A 13,430-nucleotide genomic window follows, 5' to 3' on the forward strand; every position below is an offset into this window, starting at 1 on the left:
TTTTTCAATGATGTACATGGAAATCCTACTGTGAAAAGGTAATCAGACCACAAGTAGGAAGCTACTTGTGTCAGTGCATAGACTGCAACAAAAAGCTACTTATGTCACACACTAGCTCAGATTCTGAGTTTTTTCATTTAAATAATGCATACATTTATCCTGAAAACTCCAAGGTCTGTTTAAACTTTCTGTCCTACATCTGAGTTCAGAGCTTCTTGGAACTTGTCTTCTTAAAATAATCAGTGAGATGTATGCCCCTCCCTGCTCCCACTCTCATCTGTTGCTCTGTTTACAGTAGGATCCAGCTTCCCAGACTCTGCACAGACCTTGAAATGCCAATAATCCGCCCACACACAATGTTCTTCTGGTGGGGAAGCAAATAATCCAGAGCCTTGTGTATAATAGTGACACTGTTATTTTCAAAAGAACCATGTCCACATCTGGCAATGGCAGCTCCAGAGCACTGTGCTGAAGCCATACACAATGGGAAAGGAGGAATTTTCGGTACCATGACTGTAGCTTTTTTCCGCTGCGCAATAAATATTTTTGAAATTGTATTTATTCACTGATAAACAGGTAAACTGTTAATCAGGAATTATTTCACTAATTATTTTACAAAGCCTAACAAATCTTTGACAATCAAATAATGATGAATGTTTGTATTAATGTTTCAATTTTGGACAATATCTAGATAACATAAAATTGTAATTATATTTCACTTATGAGCTCCTTAGTAAATGTTAGCCAGCTTGTTACAAGTGAAAACAAGGTACAAATGACAGATATTTTTGGCCTCATTTCATTGTACATGAACATATAAACTAGGATTTATTTTACTGGGGAAAAAAACACACAACAGGCCATTTAGCAGGAGCTATACTACTCACATTTGCATTTTATTTAGCTACATTAAGAAAAGAAGTGACATTTTTTTAAACTAGAAGGAATTGGCATCTGTGTTATTGTTGTTATTATTAAAGTACAGGTCAAATAGTGAATTTCCTATAGGAGAATACAAAAACAAATCCATTCAATTCACTTAAATGAAATGGATCCATTTCAACCCCTTTGGGAATTTAGGTATTCTGGAGTAAGAACTCTAACAGGGAAAAGTAATGACGTTTTTGAATCAAAGAAAAGTAAATTCTACACGTGCTCACCAGAATATTATCCTGTATGTTTTTAGCCCAAAACAGAAACACTTGATTATACTCAAGCAGAAGTCACATGTTCTTTGTAAGAGTCCACATGGATTTTAACATATATCTCCCCACTGCTACACATTGTGAGTCATTTGTATGTGATGAAATTTTACCTCTTGCTTTTGAGAACTTTTTTCTACAGTATTTTTTAAACCTTCAAAGCCAGCCCTGCCTGGGTCAGGGTTATGTTTCATGGTAGAGGTGACCATTTCTTGCAAAGTGCTATAATAGACTTCAATTTTCCTACTGAATTATGATATAGCAAGCAAAAATAATTAAATCAAGAGATTTGTATTAAGAACAGTATTTCAAAACCCCACAAATGTCTCTCTGTGGAAATGTAAGCAGTTAAAAAAAAATTAATCTTAAAAAATATTTCAACTGCCCAGACATTTAAAAACCCTTTACACCTAGAAAGCTTATAGTATCTCTGAGACACAATTTTAACAAAACTGTAGAAATAATCAAACAAGGTAGTCTGAATGAAAATTACTGCAGGATTGTAAAGTTACCCTCACTCATCTTCTTTTTCAAGCAGTCTCCAATACTTCCATGTGGACAATCTGAAATCACTGTGTTTCAAAAGCAATGAACTATTTGTCCTTAAACTTTGCAGGTCCTCACTATTTTACAACATCATGACAGAAAAACAGTGGTTTCCAAACAAAGCAGGACACTCCTTTCACTCAGTTCTCATAGATTCAACTACTTCTATTTAAAGATCTAAGCATGAAATTTACTTTGTAATAAAACATGTCAGCAAAGTTTGCAAACTGTACATTCTGCAGTGAATGTACATTTCTGAAGTGAAAAGGAGATAATTTCACATAAAAAAGCTGAAGCTTTTAACCACTCCATATAACCCACCTCCCACCGTAACACAGATATATTAGTGTCCTTGTTATAACATATTAGGTACACAATGATTATAGATGTTGTACGTTTGGATTCTAGGGATTGGTTTTTCCAGGCTCTTGTTGTAATCCAAAATTCAGAACAGAAAACCTGGGGTGGTGTGTTAATGCTACAGATTGCAAAACACATAGAGATAACTCACAACAACAGGTAGGACACAAACACTATATACAGGCCACTCTTTAATCCTAGCCTACAAGCAAATCTAGTTTTATTGGTAGAGGTAATTCATATCCCATAACAGAATGTTTCCCTGTGTGTTTCATCTCTGTTTGGTCAGAGAATAGATAGGCTGAACAGATGGAACCTTTTCAACTCTGCAAAACAGTTACAGCTGCTTAGCTAATATACTTCATTAAAAAAAAGAAAATCACAGCCTTTCCCCCTTCCCTGAATGCATTTTTTAAAAATGCTCCAAACTATTCCTTTGCAACTACGCTTATCTACAAAAGAATAATCGCCCAAACCAAAATTTCTGTGTAATCTATGAATTTTAAGTTAAAACATACAGTAATGCTTATTCAGTCTACACTACCAGATGAAAGTAACAAAAGAATGTCACTTAGTTTCTAGAATTTATTTATTAAATTAATCACCAATTTATTTATTTAGGAAATGCAAACTACTACAGTGCAAAAGGTTATTAAAAACATTTTACTATCATTTGTATCAGTTATTTCCAAATAAACATGTTAAAAATTTATAAAGCCATTTCCAAGCTCTAGTACCAGTTGACCCTTCTGTGACTACTTTCTTATAGTACGACAACTTTCTAAATTACATACTTCCTGAATGATTCTGCTTTCACAGTATAAAATGCAGAATCATCACAAATATGATTCCATTCTATAATTTAGAAAAAAAATAAAGCAAGTCACCCACACCAAAAAAGCATGAACCAGTTTTTGGCAGCATGAAGTTAAAATTAATGGACCCAAAACCCAGCTTATTTTCAATAATATAACCCATTATCTTCCTTCCAGGCACAAAGATCACTGAATCATGAGAGTATGGGTAAAAGATTATTTCATTTCAAACCATGCCACCATGGGCAGGGATGGCACCTAGTAGATTCATAGTCCTGTCCTAACTGGCCTTGAACACTTCCAGGGACAGGGCATACATAGCTTCCACAGGCAACCTGCTCCAGTGCCTCACTACCCCCACAGTGAAGAATTTCTTCCTATCCAATCTAAACTTACTCTCTTTCATTTTGAAGCCATTATCCCTTTTCACTGTTATCATCCTAAAAAGTTCCCCTCCCATTTTAGATTTCTTTAGATTTCCCTCACTGGTGAAAGGCAGCAATAAGATTCCTCAAGAGCCTTCTCTTCTCCAAACTCAGCAACCTCAATTCCCTCAGCCTTTCCTCACAGAAGAGGTGTTCCACCCATCTAATAATCTTCATGGCCCCTCTGGACTTGTTCCAACATATACTTTTTGTGCTGAGAAAGCTGAATACAGTACACTGCATGAGTGGAGCAGAAGAGGAAAATCACCTCTCCTGCCCTGCTAGCCACACCTCCTTTGATGCATTCCAGGACACCTTTGGCTTTCTGGGCTGTACAGAATAACCCATTGGCCACATCTGCACCACTTCAGGCACCACCCCCTCACAGCTACTGCACAAGATTAACTCTGGCCAGAATCAGGATGGCATCTTACCACAACCTCATTTCAGGTAGTTGTACAGAGTAGTAAGGAGGCTCAGGGGAGACCTTTTTTCCAGGCTAAACAAATCCCAGCTCTCTTAGCTGCTCCTCATAAACCTGACACTCCAAATCCTTCACCAGCTCCTTTGCCCTTCTCTGAACTTTCTCCAGCAGCATCTCAGTGTCCTTCTTGCCCAGAGGGGCCCAGAACTGGCAGTGCTCAAGGTGTGGCCTCACTAATGCCAAGCACAGGGGAAGAATCACCTCCCTGATCCTGCTGGACACGGAATTTGATACAAGCCAAGATGCCAATGGTCTTCCTGGCCACCTGGGCAAACTGCTGTCTCATGTCCAGCCACTGCTGACCAGCAGCACCTCCATGTCCTTCCTCACCAGGCAGTTTTCCAGCCACTCTGTCCCAGTCTGCAGTAGTACTGTAGGGGGTTGTTGTGGCAGAATGCAGGACCTGGTATGGGTCTTGATGAACCTCACACCATTGAACTCAGCCCACTTATCCCTCTGCAGAGCCTTCTTAACCTCCAGCAGACCAACAATCCCACCCATCTTAAGTTTACAAACCTACTGAAAGTGCACTTGATCCCCTCCTCCAAATCATCAGTAAAGATGTTGAACAGGACTGGCCTCAAAACTGAACCCTGGGAGACACCACAAATGACTGGATGTCAACTGGATGAGGCATCACCCATCACCACTCTCTAGGTTCAGCTACCCAGCCAGTTTTTAATCTGGCAAAGGGTGTACAAAAGTCCAAGCCATGGCCTGCGAGCTTTTGCAGGAGAATGCAATAGAAAAAAATCATATATATATATATATAAAATAAAATAATAAGAAAAATGTAAAATAGGAACATGAATAAAGTCATGGTAAAATAATCAGTAACAGAACTGCTTCATAAGTAATTCTTCAACTCCTGAAGATGATGGATTTGGTTTTTAAAGCTATGTGTTAATTTAACAGCTAAACTCACCTTCTCAAAATAATCAAGTGTAGACAACAAAGTTAATATGCAGGCATTTCATACATACGTATTAACAATAAAGAAAGATGTTGTTGCATAGTAACAAATCAGTAAAGTGATAACAGCCATTCCTGCTACAGCAACATAGTCTTCCCACTACCACCAGTACCAAGAAGAAAATGTTAATATCCAGGTTTACAGACAGCCAAAATTCTGCATAGCTTCTAACCCTCCCAGACACTCGCAGCTCCAGAGAACTACTAAAACTAGTACGGTTTTCTTTTTAATTAGTTATATTAGACACATTTTTCATCTACATTAAACAACATCATAATAATCTACACTGTATGTCATTACATCATCTTTTGCTCCTCTCTGAAACGAGAGAAAGACAGTTTCTGATATGAAGGGTTTCACAGTTTCATACTAGACACATTTATTTTGGTGATCTTCAGCAGGACTACTATTATTTTCATTTAATGTCCAAAGGGTTCAAGAAATCAATAAGCACTCAGTACATTTTCACCAGTTCCATGCTATTCACGATTATGTAGGTCCCACTAACATTTACCCTAAGACATTCTTTACAGTCTGGAGGGTCCCAGCCTACTTGGCTGCTTCTGACAGAGTTACTAATCACACTTGTGGCCCTTCTCTGAACTGTCCTCTGAACCTTTTCAAAGTCTAACATCTGCCTTATGAGAAGAGAGATTGGAGCTACACACAAAATTGAAGCTGTGCACAAATCATTAAGCCCATATTGATTTTGTTTTGCTTCCTTTTCTTTGCCCCGTCACCAGAATCCATGGTTTCATGCAACAATAGTTCTGCTCACTACAAGGGTCATTTCCATACCCACCACCAAACATGTGAAGCTAAAATCATAAAAAATTTTAGCATCGCAGATTACTCTCATCCAGTCTTTGCCCAGACAAATACTGATTCATGACAGGAGATTCCTGTTGTTGTATGATGAACAATAAAAAGAATAATTAAAACCCCCAAAACTATTATGTGTGTATTTTCTTATATCCATATAATATAGGCCAAATCTATTACTACTAATAAAATTTATTTTATTTCTAAGGAAGGGGTTTACCTTCATTTTTCCACTATATTTTGGATCTGAAATAGTTTCAAAGGCTGCATCTTTGCTTAACTGCACAAAATCTGGAAAACTGGAAAATACCTGGCTGCAAACTCGTTTGATATGCGCTTCCTGGAAGAAAAGCAGACAGATTGAACAGGTGTTAAAAATCAGAGCTATATTAAGCCATCCAAGGAGTTCAACAAGTTGCAACATGATCTGCTGAAGTACCTCAAGCAGAGTTATGTGGTTTTTAATTTAGTTCACTACAAAACTGCTGGATATCCTGTGTGTTTTGCTTTGTTTTATTTAAAACCAAAAGAGATTCTTAATCTGAAATTAAGAATCATGTTCAGAATTTCTTTTCCTGGCCAGAATTGTCAGTTTCAAAAAATTCTCTTGCTTTGACATTTGCATTACCCAAGGGTTATGCACCAACATTTCTCTACTCTCTCAGGTAACAAGCCAGTATGGGAATTACATATTGTTCCACAACAAAAACTGTACAGGAAATGGACTTAAGGTGTTCAAAAGCCACATAAAGCTCCATTGCTAAATTTAGCTCTGAACTTAAACACGACCTCTCACTTTAGGTCCACTTTTCCAGAGAGAAAGAAAAGATCACATCTCTCACCTAAGAATAACACACATAAGGGCATTCAATACTCAAGGTAAGAAACACTATGAAGTATTAGTTTCTTTAGTAGATGTTGGTAAAATTAATAATTATGCATGATGCAGAAGACTGTAAGTCCCAAAATACTTGTATTCTGTTATTTCAGAGGTTACTTAAATATCAGATGTTATTACAACAAAAACTACATATGCAACACACAAAAAAGTCCACTAAAAACATCTGGGTATACGCTTTGTGTAATGCACTGGACCCTAAAAGTAACATTTATGAAAAATCAAAACTGCTTTGATGGAACAAACTCGCAAAGATTAACTAGGACATTCTGATTTCTCTTCCTTGATTCTAAGAAAAAGTTGTAATGTCCCTAAATCCCTTTCCTCATTCCTGGATCTTAAGGCTCACAAAAAAGCATTTCTGAAACTGCCATCTGTAGGTCTTGTTGCTTGCCATAATAACAAGATAAGCTGATACTGATCTTTCATTGACCAATTTCTTTTAAAACATGTTTCTCATTATTTAAACAAACTTAGTTCTTAACATAAAGCACTAGAGAAAAAACCCATTCTAATTATCTATTATTTATTTGCACAAAGACATTCCTCTTATAGGCATTCTTCATAAATGTAACAAAAATGGCACTTTTAGAAATCATTAAAAATTACTCTCCCTCCTAACCTCTTCTATGTTTTATAACCCTTACTTTCCAAAATGAATCAACTAAATGAACATGTTGCTTTGTATAACACCTTTATAAGGTATGCATTCTGTATGACTCAATGGAAAAGGAAATTTCACAAAATATCTTAATTGCAGTTAGTTAAGACTTATAAGGAGGCCAGCAGCAATTTTCATTCAAGAGTTTTCATCCCATTCATTTTCCAAAAGTCCACTTTTTAGATACTTCTGAAACTAACCTGCAGTTTGCTAGTGTTGTCTGTCTGCAGCAGTGCAGCATGATTTGCAACCTTCTGCAGGATCATTAGGTAACTGAAGCGCAATGACTTAATCGTTTCACCATGCGCATTTACCTACAAAAAAAAAAACAGTTTATGCAAACAAATACTACTGAAAATAAATAATAATCTCAAATAAATGCTATTCCTACTAGGTTTAATGCATTAACAATACTATAACTTAATACTATAACTGATCCCCAAGAGATGTATACTGTATTTCTGATAAAAATTAACCAAGTTTCATTTTTCCTTCAGCTTTGTCACCCTAGTAATAGAAACATCTTCTCAGTAAGAAAAAACCCTACAGTTATGTTCATTGCTTGCTAAACATTTCTGATAATAACTTCCACAGACATCCCCTGGAGATAACCAAGAATTCTTCAGTAAACAAGAAAATGGTAACTTTATAACTAATTAAATCAAGCAAGAGCAGTTTGAATGACTTCTTACCTTTCAACTGCTAACTTTACTTTTCTCTCCAGCAAAAACCGATAAAGCTTTACAAATATCTCAAATAGCATAATTCAAGCTTCAGACATTCTACAGTGCAACGCCAACTGTGCAACAACAGCAGCTATATTCCTAGTTATGACCTGGCTGGCTTGATCAATATTTGTTTTCCTTTGCCTTCTCAAGTTACTAAATTTCAGAGTTAACTTTGGAATAAAACAGTTCATAAGACCACTCAACTATATGCAGGCCTGCCTACTGCCCTTTTGTGAATTCAGCCCACCAGCATTTCTTTTTTTCTACAAAACATCACTAGAAACAAAAGCCTGCACAGAGGGCTAGTATCCATGGAATATTAAACAAAACTGATAAGGGGATTGCTCAAAAAGAATGATGCTGGAAACTGAAGAAGCTACATCATTTGGGAAAAAAACCTCAAAACACTACACAAGAATCAGAGCAGGCCAGAGAGATAAAAAGGAGAAACAAGCATGTGACATATGCTTCTAAATGTTTAAAAGATGTGCTTAATCTGAGCCTACTGAGTGACGTAAGCAAAACAAAAACAAATTAAATTATGTAGACTGATAAAGGTTTAAAGAAGTCCAGAGAAGATTAAAGAAATCTGCAAAGCTGTTACTCATGGACGAGACTTGGGCTCTGCTGCTGCTAACAGTTCTCCCCTCATGAAGCAAGGTAAAGTGAATGTTTAACGGCACAGAAAGGCACGACTGCAGTTAGAACACAAGGTACTATCCAGGCAACCTGCTGAGCTCAGCATGCCTCCCATTCACAGCTCCTGCACAAACTGCCTGAGGCACCTGGGAGCAGCATGCCTGACACATACTGAACATCTCAATGCAGTGCCCTTGCCAGTATCAACTAAATCACAGGTGCATTTGTTAATACAAAATATCCAGAATTTACTGCATAGGGAACAACCACCAGTTCAGGGCATGCAAAGCAGCTTTGCAGTAACCCCGAAGTGCTTAACTCTATCACGCTGATGATGCAGCTCCCCATGTTTCCAGCTGGAATGTCCCAAACAGATGAGCTACAACTAGGCAAACATTTCAATCAGCTCTTCATCAGCAGAGTCTCCTGAGAAATTCAGAAGACTATGCGCTAAAATCCGAACAGTGACAAGTTCTTACTTTGTAACAACAGTTCTTCCTCTTCCGGCCACTGTTGCAGCTACAGGGCTCTCCTGCTCTTAACACCAAAGTTACATCATCTGTCTCTAGCACAGCCTGGTACACAGCTCTCTGGAATTCAGTGAGGGAACAAAACACCATCTGCCAAAGGAAAACACAAGAAACACAATCATGTGCATCATACAACAAAAGGCAACAAACCACTGCATCAAAAAACACAAATCACAGATCACTGAAAATAAAGTAGAAATAAATTCTACAGTTGCTCAAATAGTTACAGGAAATTATTCTACCAACAAATTAAAAAAAAATGTGGATCTTGACACCAAAAGAGCATGAAACTGTAGCAAAAATGCATGCATACTTATTGTATTCCACCCCAAAATTCTAGAAAGAATATCAATATCATTCTATAAGAACCTGTTGTTATTTTGCTCAAAACCTTTAAACATGGCTCTTGTGAAGGAATAGGAGGAGGAAAGAAAAGTGAGAGAAGTAAATACATAATGTTAATTACAGATTTCTCTCTGTTTTGCAAGGTGCTTAATTTTCTCTTTCTTTCCCCTTTTTAGGCATGAGCTGTTGTAGGGCACTACCGCAAGCAGGACAAGCATAATAAACAATGAGAAAGCAAGGATCTACAAAGTGCTATGGCGAAAACTCTGATCCCTCTTCTGAAAGACCATGGGTGGCATCTCCATGACATCTTTAGTCTTAAGCAGCAGGAGACAGAAATCCCAAGATCATTCCTTAACCTATGCTATCCACATAGCAGCAGCACCATGCTGAGCTATAATAATACAGCAGTAACTTGAACATATACTCACATTAACAAGATAATGAAAAGAATAAAACCTGCTAGATTCAGAAAGGAGACTGACTGATGTTTGTGCTAATCTTTCCTTCAGAAGACTACCTAGATGACATTATTATAAACTAAGGATGAAGAAAAAACAACAAATTTTGAAAATAAAACCGGATGCAAACTTACATATTTGTGAACTCAGAAGAAAAGATTTAGCAGAACTCTTAGCTATATCAATAAAGTATTATCACTTCATGGAATATTTACAATTGCATCAAATGAACAGGATTACAGGCCTATCACAGAATCAGTTTGTCTGAGACTTTTCCTTTATTTCTGGATGAAAACAAAGGAGTTGAAAGCATACTGTTCCATACACAAAGTTTCAAGATGCAAATTCAGAAGTTCTGCATAGAATTTCAAGACATTGCTTTGGGCTTGCAGAGATAAGGACAAAAACCATACATAAAACAGATGTGTAAATCACTAGCCAGAAGACTGTCTGAGCATTTTCATGCTTGATTAACTCCATTTCAATGTGCAATCATAGTAATTACATGAACAAAGCACACTACTTCAAGTGCACTTTTTCCAAGGCTATGGATTCTTCTTAAGTTAAAAAGATGAAGAAAGAACCATAAACAACAGACATGAAGCAAGAGAGAAAAAATAACAAGAAAACAAAAAAGAAGAGCTACATTAATTAGCATTGTATTTGAAATGTGAAGGCACTCTTACTCTGTCTTCCTTCTTTGGCAGCTGATCACTGATAAGCGCTTTGGTACGTCTCAGAAACCAGCCAGACATTATTCTTGCTAGCTTCACCATGGCCTTACGACCTGTTGCTAGCTCTCTTTTAGTTGCAGTGTGCCTCTGGCCATGCTCCACTGGATCAGAAAATTTCTTCTTGAAATGTACTCCGCTACCTAAAAGTCCTGGTACAGCCCTATTAAAAAACAAAAGGGGATGGGGGATTGATTCACTGTTTTAAAGCATACCATAATTTTTTTTTTTCTGACTAACAACAAGGTATCTTAAAGTAGGAACTAGATAAACTACTAAAAATGTTAAGTACAAATAGAAACATATACTATTTTAACACACGCCATTTTTCCTTTGTTTTCTGTGATTCTCAAATGCTAAGACATACCCCTCAGGAAAAGGGTCTTAATCTCAAGAAAAGAAAAAGTTTAGCAGAACAACAGAAATCACAATTACATAGAAGCTCTAAACGACAAGGTGCTAGTGTTGAGGAGCCTAAACTGGAAGCTAAACAGTCAAGTTTTCAATTTTTACTGGTTTTAGGAAATTAGAATATGCACACATTACAATTAACTAAATAAAATCTAGAGAAACCCAGTAGTAGAAAGAATTTAGTAACTGCTGGCAGCATTACATATTGGAACAACTTACTAACAACATCAGCATAGTTTTAATGAACTAGATGCAACACTAAGCTTAGAATATTCTTCCTGCTATTTCTGTCCTGTTTTTAAAGTATATTTGCTTTGTTCTTCCTCTGCAAAGCTTTCCCAAGAGATTTAGATTTGTATCTATGGTCAGTTGTACCTCTCCTTGACCATTAAAAGTTCTTCTGGACAAGGCTGTAACTTTTCAAATATGTGCACTTGTGCATTTCAAGAAAAAAAAGCAAAATATTATTATTTTCATCCTCCAAGTAGGTCAGAATGACCTGCACATACTGGACAGAGCAAAGGCACTATGTGGGTTAAGGTTGTGTAATGATTCCCTGTCTACTGGACAAAGGACAGAAGAAAAAAAGAGTGCCCCTAGGGAAAAAAAGGAAGAAATAGTAAAGAGTAATACGGGAGGTGGAGGAAGAATAATTTTAACTACTTCCCAAATTCCCAAAAAAGCCAGCTGGGATGAACTCCAAATGCATTAAGTAACTGTAAAATACCAGGAACTTACCCCCCCCCTTTCCCAGTAAGTTATATTCCCAAAAAAAAAGCAGGTGTTTTGAAATTGAAAGTTGTGTTTTGCTGTTTGTTTATAACACAGATGGGTCCATATCATCCAGTCCCACCCCAACCCCACTGCACAGTCAACACACAGAGATGTTTAAACATAAAAGAAAATATTTAATTTACCAGTCCATAACACACCAAAGTTCCTTCATATTGTTTTGAAGAATGGTTCCAGTAAGACCTATACGAACATGGCATTTTAATGACTTCATGGCTTGAGTTATTTGAGCCTTTGGATTCTTGATTCTATGTGCTTCATCCACTATCACAGCAGACCACTCTATACTGCAGATCAAAAAAATATTTCATTAATTGACATTACCTGTCCCATCATCCCACATACACACAAAAAGTGAAATCAGCCACATAAATAGCTGTGATTATAACACATTATTACTTTTTGATTTCCCTGTTTTGTTATATCACTTCATTTCCTTATATTGTTTGTCTAGTAAATTCAATTAACATAGCTGAATGCAATAGCTAAACTACATTGTCAAATAAATAAGCTACTGTTACCTGTATCAAAAGCTTTCTGTGAACAAATAAGCTTTCAATCTGTGGACCAATGAATACAGCACATCTCACTAAAATTAACTCCACTCATAATTAAGATTTACAAAAAATAACTGAGTCTCTAAAGGTAAACTACTGAAATACGCTTAATGTAGGCATGCTTCATTTTACCAACAAAAATTATCCAAGGCAAGTATCAGTGAACTGCAAATATATCAATCTGCATGGTTTTCTACGATAAAGTACCACTCAAGAATACATACCAAACACCAATATAGCAGAGGAATTTTAATATTTTGGGATTGGAATGACAAGGAACATAGCTATAAGCAGTGACCAAAAGATATTCTGCACCCAGTTCAAGAATAAAACTTAGGAGTCAAATGACCTGTACACTGAGATAATAATAAAGTCTTCGAGTCCCTAGGAAGAGATTTACTAACTTTATGAGTTCATTTATACAGATGAATATTTCGGAACATAACCATATCTAGACTGATATGTTGCAAAAAGCTGAAATAGACGCGTTTAGAGATGTTTAGTAGAAAGTGTGTCTCCTGAGCAAACTGCATTAAGTTCACTAATGAAGGCTGATCTTGTGGCATTTTTGCTAATCACTAAATACATGCATTCATATTCAAGTTCCTACATTCCCAAAATATGCTAAAAATTGGAGTTCCTGAAAAGTCTAATGGATATTCATATCCTAGCTCCTTCCACTTCAATCTCTCATACTGATTTACATGCATAACTGAGCATATGCATTCTTATTCCTGACAGCTAATTACTTAAGAGCAGCTTTTGAGGCTAATCCATCACTGAAGTGAAGCAAGACACAAAGCTTCTCCTGGTGTCGAGACCACAGGCCCATCCAGTTACATCCTCTACAGAAACAGTTTGATAATCTGCATGCTGAAGAAATGTATTTGCAGGCAGTCACACAATAGATCTGCTCCACATATGCACCTATTTCCTGACCACAGTCTATTCCATGATCAAGCATGAAGAGCTCCTCAGAAAGAACACATATAGTCGAAAACAAAACTACTTTACTCTTCTATCTGTACTTCTCTACTCTCTGTACTTCAG

At 36.8% G+C, this 13,430-nt stretch overlaps 1 protein-coding gene across 3 annotated transcripts in view; it reads right to left on the reverse strand.

Moving 5' to 3' along the window:
• The window catches only part of LOC132341520 (DNA excision repair protein ERCC-6-like 2), a 50,359-nt gene that overhangs the window by 25,949 nt on the left and 10,980 nt on the right, over positions 1-13,430 (reverse strand). For all 3 annotated transcript variants that reach the window (XM_059873132.1, XM_059873133.1, XM_059873134.1), the window contains exons 5-9: positions 11,949-12,110; positions 10,576-10,783; positions 9,033-9,173; positions 7,387-7,500; positions 5,848-5,967 (exon numbers count right to left, since the gene is read on the reverse strand). In XM_059873132.1, coding sequence (XP_059729115.1) covers positions 5,848-5,967; positions 7,387-7,500; positions 9,033-9,173; positions 10,576-10,783; positions 11,949-12,110 — 745 coding nt within the window. The remainder of the gene's footprint in view (positions 1-5,847; positions 5,968-7,386; positions 7,501-9,032; positions 9,174-10,575; positions 10,784-11,948; positions 12,111-13,430) is intronic.

The sequence above is a fragment of the Haemorhous mexicanus genome, chromosome Z, assembly GCF_027477595.1.
Source record: "Haemorhous mexicanus isolate bHaeMex1 chromosome Z, bHaeMex1.pri, whole genome shotgun sequence".
Taxonomy (NCBI): domain Eukaryota; kingdom Metazoa; phylum Chordata; class Aves; order Passeriformes; family Fringillidae; genus Haemorhous; species Haemorhous mexicanus.